Below are 9,766 nucleotides of genomic sequence, written 5' to 3' on the forward strand. Positions count from 1 at the left end.
ACAGCCAGACATTAGCTACCATGAATGAGCATCTGTCCTCCCTGGATGAAGAACTGCTTGGGGGCATCACCCTGTGAGGCAGCACATTGCAGGATGGCACCACCAGGTTGCGGGGTCAGAGTTTGACTCCCCTGAAGAGCCTCGGCTCCGGTGCCACTCAGCCGGATGGTTCTACCCTGAGCAATGGCGACTGTGGACAAGGCGTGGACCTCAGTCAATATGTTTAAGTTATGTTGTGTTGTTATGCAGACTGTGCACTGACCGTATTGTCCTGAGCTGTTCTGGTAGATGGTTGGCCTGGAACCAGAGTCCACGCTTGCGATCGCTGCCTCCTCCTCCTCGTCGATTTTAGAAACCCCCGAAGCGTCCGATGAGAGCTCGTTGAGGATTTTTCTGTGGACGACAAGAAGGCTTGGTGAAAAGGACGTCTCGCTCTTTCTGACGGCGACGTTCAATGTTCTCACCGATAAGATGGACGTCTGGAGAGCAGCTCTCGTCTCTTGTGAGTGACGCCGTCTGACTCGTTAGCCGAAGTTATCTGATGACGTTTCATATGAGCATGATCTTGTGTGACCGCAGACGAGAGTGGAATGACTCAGTCGGTGTGTGCTTACCTCAGGAGTTAGAGGGTGTGGTGACTGTATGACAGAGGTCTGAGTCTTCCTGTGAGGAGAAACCTATACCAAAAAAAAGAAAAAGCTCAGCTACTAGCCCTAGAGAACAGCAAGTGGATAAAGGTACTCTTGTCTAAACCAGTGGTTCTCAACCTTTTGTCAGTGATGTACCCCCTGTGAACATTTTTTTAATTCAAGTACCCCCTAATCAGAGCAAAGCATTTTTGGTTGAAAAAAAAGACATAAAGAGGTAAAATACAGCCCTATGTCATCAGTTTCTGATTTATTCAATTGTATAACAGTGCAAAATATTGCTCATTTGTAGTGGTCTTTCTTGAACTATTTGGAAAAAAATATATAAAAATAACTAAAAACTTGTTGAAAAATAAACAAGTGATTCAATTATAAATAAAGATTTCTACACATAGAAGTAATCATCAACTTAAAGTGCCCTCTTTGGAGATTGTAATAGAGATCCATCTGGATTCATGAACTGAATTGTAAACATTTCTTCACAAAAAAAGAAATATTGAACATCAATATTTATGGAACATGTCCACAAAAAATCTAGCTGTCAACACGGAATATTGCATTGTTGCATTTCTTTTCACAGTTTATGAACTTACATTCATATTTTGTTGAAGTATTATTCAATAAATAAATCTATAAAGGATTTTTGAATTGTTGCTATTTTCAGAATATTTTTTAAAAATCTGACGAACACCTTGGCATGCCTTCAAGTACCCCCAGGGTTACGCGTACCCCCATTTGAGAACCACTGCTCTAAACAACCTCTATGGAGCCTAATCAATCATATATGGCTTGGTTTTTAGCATTGGCATTTTTCGTCTGCATATGCAGAAAACATCTTCTAATTTGTTTTGACACTCTGCAAAGGTTTGAAATATGCGCTAACCATCACCTACAGGACTCACGTGGACCAGCGTAATCTTGAGTCGTTAGAAGGGCCAGCCCTTGGCATTGATTCATTGATTGATTAAAACTTTTATTAGTAGATTGCACAGTTCAGTACATATTCCGTACAATTGACCACTAAATGGTAACACCCGAATACGTTTTTCAACTTGTTTAAGTTGGGGTCCATGTTAATCAATTCATGAACATTCTATGCGGTTGTTTAGGGCTACAACCGCTAGGGAGACCTGATGATTAAAGGCCTACTGAAATGAGATTTTCTTATTTAAACGGGGATAGCAGGTCCATTCTATGTGTCATACTTGATCATTTCGCGATATTGCCATATTTTTGCTGAAAGGATTTAGTAGAGAACATCGACGATAAAGTACGCAACTTTTGGTCGCTAATAAAAAAGCCTTGCCTGTACCAGAAGTAGTAGACGACGTGCGCGTGACGTCACTGGTTGTGGAGCTCCTTACATCCTCACATTGTTTACAATCATAGCCAAAAGCAGCCAGAGCAATTCGGACCGAGAAAGCGACAATTTTCCCATTAATTTGAGCGAGGATGAAAGATTCGTGGATGAGGATAGTGAGCGTGAAGGACTGGAAAAAATAAAAAATTAAAAAAAGGCGAGGGCAGTGAGAGCGATTCAGATGTTATTAGACATATTTACTAGGATAATTCTGGAAAATCCCTCATCTGCCTATTGTGTTACTAGTGTTTAGTGAGATTATATGGTACCAGAAAGTCGAAAGGGTGTGGCCCCGGGTGTGGTGACCGCCACTGTCTCCGGTGGGAGGAGGTAATAGTCTGCAGCTGCAGGAGGACGAAAGCTCCGCTCATAACTACGATAAGAGCCGACTTATTACCACAATTTTCTCACCGAAACCTGCCAGTTGACATGTGGTTGGGATCCATGTTCGCTTAACCGCTCTGTTCCATAGTAAAGCTTCACCTTCAGGAATTTTAAACGAGGAAACACCGGCTGTGTTCGTGTTGCTAAAGGCTAAGAGCTTCCCACCGCCATCTTTCTACTTTGACTTCTCCATTATTAATTGATCAAATTGCAAAAGATTCAGCAACACAGATGTCCAGAATACTGTGTAATTATGCGATTAAAGCAGACTACTTAAAGCTTGGATCGGGCTGGAAAAAAATGTCCGCTTCAACCGGTGACGTCAAACGCACGCGTCATCATACTGCGACGTTTTCAACACGACACTTCGCGGGAAATTTAAAATTGCAATTTAGTAAACTAAAAAGGCCGTATTGGCATGTGTTGCAATGTTAATATTTCATCATTGATATATAAACTATCAGACTGTGTGGTCGGTAGTAGTGGGTTTCAGTAGGCCTTTAAAGCCTGGGCTTTTTTACAGATTTTTTTCCAGGGAGGGGCTCTTAAACCCTAACCCCTAAACCCCTAACTCTAACCTTAACCCTAACACCTAACCCTAACCCATTGTGTGTATGTGGACAAGGATAAGGTTAGGTGGGACATACCCTGGATAACCTTAGTGTAGAAGGGGCTTAAGATTTCTTTCTTTCATTTAAGTTTGTCAGTTATGAAATACAACATAAAAAAATGTAAGATAAAATACATTTTGCTATCAAAGTCACGCATTAAAGTTATTTGAATCAAATTGGGAATGATTGTGTAACACGACGCCCTCTCGCAAAAATGCAAAATGGTTCATTCTCCTTGGTCGCGGTAAAAAAATAAATAAAACTATTTGCGGCGGCATCGGACAAAGTTATGTTTACGTTTTACTTTTGCATCTCTGTAGGACATAATTGTAATGCGTTCAAATAATCTTGATTCAAGTTCTCAACAGAGGAGTCACCAGTGTTTATAGACAAGGGAGGCTTAAATCCCAGTAGATGCACTAATAATAATAATTATTAGAGATGTCCAATAATGGCTTTTTTTCCAATATCCAATGTTCCGATATTGTCCAACTCTTAATTACCGATTGCGATATCAACCGATACCGATATATACAGTCGTGGAATTAACTCATTATTATGCAGAATTTTGTTGGGATGCCCCGCTGGATGCATTAAACAATGTAACATTACCATGAATTGATTAATGTGGACCCCGACTTAAACAAGTGAAAAACGTATTCGGGTGTTACCATTTAGTCGCCAATTGATTGATTGAAACTTTTATTAGTAGATTGCACAGCTCAGTTCATATTCCGTACAATTGACCACTAAATGGTAACACCCGAATAAGTTTTTCAACTTGTTTACTTTGGGGGCCACGTAAAAAATTTATGGTACTCTGCAATCTGCTAATACAAGTTTCAATAGATCAATCAAAAACAAGGTTTTCCAAAATAAGAGAACAAATTCAACTCCAGTTATGGAAAAAAGTCAATAATAAATATGGCACTGCGATTAAAGCAAACTACTTAAAGCTTGGATCGGGTTGGAAAAAAATGTCCGCTTCAACCGGTGACGTCAAACGCACGCGTCATCATACTGCGACGTTTTCAACACGACACTTCGCGGGAAATTTAAAATTGCAATTTAGTAAACTAAAAAGGCCGTATTTGCATGTGTTGCAATGTTAATATTTCATCACTGCCATATTTATTATTGAAGTCACAAAGTGCATTGTTTTTTTTAACATGCCTCAAAACAGCAGCTTGGAATTTGGGACATGCTCTCCCTGGGATAATCCTGATACCCACTACAACTATGGGAAACACTATACTTTGACTTTCACAAAGTGCATTATAATTTTTTTCTAAACATGCCTCAAAACATTCATTCATTCATTCATTTTCTACCGCTTATTCCCTTTCGGGGTCGCGGGGGGCGCTGGCGCCTATCTCAGCTACAATCGGGCGGAAGGCGGGGTACACCCTGGACAAGTCGCCACCTCATCGCAGGGCCAACACAGATAGACAGACAACATTCACACTAACATTCACACACTAGGGACCATTTAGTGTTGCCAATCAACCTATCCCCAGGTGCATGTCTTTGGAAGTGGGAGGAAGCCGGAGTACCCGGAGGGAACCCACGCATTCACGGGGAGAACATGCAAACAACAGCTACAAAAACAATGAAGGCACACAGCTTCGGTCCTGAGTATACTGGGTTGACGTCCGTGTTTTACCGGATATGTACCGCTCTGTACAGCGGCGTTTTAAAGAGTCATTCATTTTACTTTTTGAAACCGATAATTTCCGATATTACATTTTAAAGCATTTATCGGCCGATATTATCGGACATCTCTAGTATATTATAGTAATAATTATCCACAAATGAGAATCTTACATGAATCAGCTCATTCCTAGTTTTCACTGTGAATTAAACAGAAATTTGGCATAATGGGTGAAAAATGAACAAAATTCACATTCTGGCTACTGTATGATAAATATGATAAATCCATCTAGATTGGTGATTCCTACACTTAGGTACACAGGCTCCATCTAGTCGTACACCAAAGAATCACTTTATTCAAGTACAGTGTTTTATTTTCCCATATTCAAACACAGTGTTACTGTTCACAGTGTGTGTAATGATACAGTGGCCAAAAATATCAAATATACATGTTGAATTAAACCTGCCTTGTTTTTAATGAAAACTTGAGTCTACCATGCTACTGTATTTAAATGTTGGTCATAATAATCATAACAACAATAATGGTTTATAATTTATATAGCGCTTTTCTAGAAACTCAAAGCGCTTCACAGAGCAGTGAGAACTCATCATTCGTTCACACCCGGTGGTGGTAAGCTACTTTCATAGCCACAGCTGTCCTAAGGTAGACTGACGGAATCATGGCTGCCAGTTTGCGCCTACGGCCCCTCCGACCACCACCTATCATTCGTCATATATTCACCAGTGTCAGCGGCACCGGGGGCAAGGGTGAAGTGTCCTGCCCAAGGACACAACGGCAGCAATTTGGATGGTAAGAGGCGGGTGGTACTCTATCATATAGTATAGTGGTATAGTGGTGGTACTGGGAGAGCCAAGTGTTTTCTGGGGTGGTACTTGCCAAAAAACGTTTGGGAAAACCACTGGTCTTGATATGTTAATCTCATCTTTAGAAAGTCAAAAACCTTATAAAATATTTTTCATACAAAATTTTGGAGACATTACAAGCTGCATGCAAAAATCATATTATAGTTTTCAGGTATCTTTTAAAGATCTATTTTCTTCAGCTATTTAGGGGTCCAATTATAAAAAATAAATAATGTTAAAGCCCTAAATGGGGCTACACAAGCCCAATAGGTAGCTTTGACTTTGTCTCGCAGTCCACTCACTCCTGCAGTGTTTTGGTTTTTACACACTTGCAAAACAAAACACTTTGCTTAGCTCGGATTGTTTACTTGAGAAAAAGATCCTTCATCCTGGTCCTCCTCCTCCTCGTCTGAGAGCGAGTCGTTCATGCTGTCATCCAGTTGGGACGAGTCGTCCATGGTGGCTTGTCTCTGAGGACAAACATCAGAATCAGAATCAGAAATACTTAATATTATTACTAATATTATCCATAAACATGTGGATTCAAGTTACCAACAAACATGTCTTTATGACTGTTGAATAGGTAATCTCTGCGATGAGGTGGCTACTTGTCCAGGGTGTATACGGCGCTTCCCGACTGTAGCTGAGATAGGCACCAGCGCCCCCCGCTACCCCAAAGGGAATAAGCAGTAGAAATGGATGGATGGATGGATGGATGGAATAGGTAATCTCATTTAATTCATTTATATCAAAGGGGGGTTTCAAAGTGTTTTGCTCTTTTTCGGGATCTAATTCATTATTAGTGTAAGTGACTTTGAAATACATTTGGTCGAATCAACAACTCTGTTCTGGATAGCAGAAAGTTTACTTTCTGCTATCCAAAGTAAACAGAGTCGGGACCCAGGATGGACCGCTCGCCTATGTATCGGTTGGGGACATCTTTGCGCTGCTGATCCGCCTCCGCTTGGGATGGTTTCCTGCTGGCTCCACTTTGGATGGGACTCTCGCTACTATATTGGATCCACTTTGGACTTGATTCTCACGGTTACGTTAGATCCACTGTGGATTGGACTTTCACAATATCATGTTAGATCCGCTCGACATCCATTGCTTTTGGTCCCCTAAAGGGGGGGGCGGGGGGGTTGCCCACATATGCGGTCCTCTGCAAGGTTTCTCATAGTCATTATTCTCGACGTCCCACTGGGGTGAATTTTTCCTTGTCCTTATGTGGGCCCTACGGAGGATGTCGTTGTGGTTTGTGCAGCCCTTTGAGGCACTTGTGATTTAGATCTATATAAATAAACATTGATTGAAACTTGTTTTAAAAAAAACTTTTTTTTAGATATATGCATACTTGTTCTAGCTATTAGGCTTTTCTAGATTTATTCATTATTTGTATTATCTTTTTATTTTCATTAGGCTCTCCTAGTTTTTATTATTTATTTATTTATACTATCTCTTTATTTTTATATTTTTAATATAATTTTTAATTTTTGATCTGCCGTTTCTTTTCTTTTTCTCCTCTGTCCCACTGGAGGGGGTCCGGTCCGGTGGCCATGAATGAGGTGCTGGCTGTCCAGAGTCGGGACCCAGGATGGACCGCTCGTCCAGAGTCGGGACCCAGGATGGACCGCTCGCCTGTGTATCGGTTGGGGACATCTCTGCGCTGCCGATCCGCCTCCGCTTGGGGTGGTTTCCTGCTGGCTCTCTCTGCTGTGTTGGATCCACTTTGGACTGGACTTTCACGGTTGTGTTGGATCCACTATGGATTGAACTTTCACAGTATCATGTTAGACCCTCTCGACATCCATTGCTTTAGGTTCCCCTAGAGAGGGGGGGGGGGGGTTGCCCACATATGCGGTCCTCTCCAAGGTTTCTCATAGTCATCATTGTCACCGACGTCCCACTGGGTGTGAGTTTTCCTTGCCCTTATGTGGGCTCTATCGAGGATGTCGTAGTGGTTTGTGCAGCCCTTTGAGACACTAGTGATTTAGGGTTATATAAATAATCATTGATTGAATACACTGTAGCACTTTGAGGTTGTTTACTCAATGTAAAGTGATGTTTACAAATAAAATCTATTATTATTATTATTATGAATGAATGAATGAAATAAGTTTATTTTGGTCATATAATCAATCAACCATTTTGTGTGATCACTTTTACAGTACATGTTATATGTGTACAATTATGCACATTCACACACGAAAGAAAAGAAAAAGAATGACCAAAAAAGGAATAGGCTGAAGCCAAAGCTTATATTTGCCTATCCTATACCTTCATTGAAGATTAGATTGCCTGGAACATTAACGTTAACAAAAAAAAAAAAAATCAATGTGATGAAAGTAATTGTACTATATTTTATAATTTTCAATTATTTCACCTGTCAATGTTTTCTTAAACCTTACCAAAGAAGTGCATGTCTTCAGCTCATCACTGAGCTTGTTCCACCATTTAACTCCTTAAACTGTAAAACATTTGTATTTTATTTCTGTTCTCGCTTTACCTATTTCAAAAATCGATATCGATTGGCAACACTAAATTGGCCCTAGTGTGTGAATGTGAGTGTGAATGTTGTCTGTCTATCTGTGTTGGCCCTGCGATGAGGTGGCGACTTGTCTAGGGTGTACCCCGCCTTCCGCCCAATTGTAGCTGAGATAGGCGCCAGCGCCCCCCGCGACCCCGAAAGGGAATAAGCGGTAGAAAATGGATGGATGGAAAAATCGATATCCCCCGTAAATTATAGTTTTCTCCTCTTAAATGAAATAGCCTGAGAATACAAGCTGGAAGGCTGTTGTTCTTTACTCGAAACATAATTTCCATTGTTTTTAAAAACAAAATGTCTGAAAATGTTAATACATTTGAACTTATAAATAATGGATTGGTATGTTCATAGTAGCACACTTTGTGTATTATTCTAATGACCCTTTTTTGAAGTTTTATTATTTGTTTTAATAAACATTTCCCCACATTTCAACACAATACGTTAAATATGGAAAAATAAAAGAATTTTACAACATATGCAGGCATGTCTTATTCAGCACTTTATAAAGAATAGCAATAGATTTGGATATTTTTCCCTTTATATATTCAATATGCGGTTTCCAATTATCATTGCTATTATTATTATAAATGTTTCCATTAATGCGGATCAACTGAATCGGTTTCCGGGCGATTTACTTTGAAGGTGCAACTTCCGGCCCTGTTACGGCGTCCAACTTAAAAGTGCAGCTCGCTGAGTCATCACAGGCCACTTCTTCCCACTCGCTTCACTTTATTCGTCTTCATACACGCTGAAGTTTTCCTAACTATCTCCGTGCCGCCTACCTACGCGTCTCGTACGCGCATGCGCCCCACGCGTGACCGTGGCGTCTCGCCGTGACTTACCGAAAACTTTCACGTCGAGCTCGTCGTCACCGGTGACGGTGCGGCTGGATGTCGTCGCTCCACGTCAGCGCAGATCATCCACTGACGACACCCCGGCAGCAGCAGCCGCTTTGGCGACAGAGAGTACGCGCGCGGCAGCGCGAGCAAGATAGTTCACGGCCGTCGCTACTCACTTCCTGGTTCGCTTTGCTATGCCGTCGACACGACTAGAACGACAATTTAGTCCAGAAGCTTCTCTCCTTTTGTGCCGACGAATGTTTTACATTTAACTATAAGACATTTAACGCAAAAATATGAATGTGACTTGACCGTAAAATGTCATTCGTGTATCAACCTACCATTCAGTGCACAGTATTGGTATAGGTCAGTGGTTCTCAACATTTTTTCAGTAATGTGAACATTTTTTTTTTATTCAAGTACCCCCTAATCAGAGCAAAGCATGTCTGGTTGGAAAAAATAGATAAATAAGTAAAATACAGTAAAGAAAAAAAAATACAGTTTCTCCATACATCCATCCATCTTCTTCCGCTTATCCGAGGTCGGGTCGCGGGGGCAGCAGCCTAAGCAGGGAAGCCCAGACTTCCCTCTCCCCAGCCACTTCGTCTAGCTCTTCCCGGGGGATCCCGAGGCGTTCCCAGGCCAGCCGGGAGACATAATCTTCCCAACGTGTCCTGGGTCTTCCCCGTGGCCTCCTACCGGTTGGACGTGCCCTAAACACCTCCCTCGGGAGGCGTTCGGGTGGCATCCTGACCAGATGCCCGAACCACCTCATCTGGTTCCTCTCGATGTGGAGGAGCAGCGGCTTTACTTTGAGTTCCTCCCGGATGGCAGAGCTTCTCACCCTATCTCTAAGGGAGAGCCCT

The 9,766-nt window shown here is 41.6% G+C and overlaps 1 protein-coding gene across 1 annotated transcript in view; it reads right to left on the reverse strand.

Annotated features, from left to right (window-relative positions):
* The window catches only part of crema (cAMP responsive element modulator a), a 21,663-nt gene extending 12,607 nt beyond the window's left edge, over positions 1 to 9,056 (reverse strand). The window contains exons 1-6 of the mRNA XM_061920777.1: positions 8,904 to 9,056; positions 5,885 to 5,986; positions 615 to 677; positions 465 to 538; positions 263 to 393; positions 20 to 190 (exon numbers count right to left, since the gene is read on the reverse strand). Coding sequence (XP_061776761.1) covers positions 20 to 190; positions 263 to 393; positions 465 to 538; positions 615 to 677; positions 5,885 to 5,974 — 529 coding nt within the window. The 5' untranslated portion in view covers positions 5,975 to 5,986; positions 8,904 to 9,056. The remainder of the gene's footprint in view (positions 1 to 19; positions 191 to 262; positions 394 to 464; positions 539 to 614; positions 678 to 5,884; positions 5,987 to 8,903) is intronic.
* Between the last annotated feature and the right edge of the window lie 710 nt (positions 9,057 to 9,766).

Source organism: Nerophis ophidion, linkage group LG14, assembly GCF_033978795.1.
Source record: "Nerophis ophidion isolate RoL-2023_Sa linkage group LG14, RoL_Noph_v1.0, whole genome shotgun sequence".
Taxonomy (NCBI): Eukaryota; Metazoa; Chordata; class Actinopteri; order Syngnathiformes; family Syngnathidae; genus Nerophis; species Nerophis ophidion.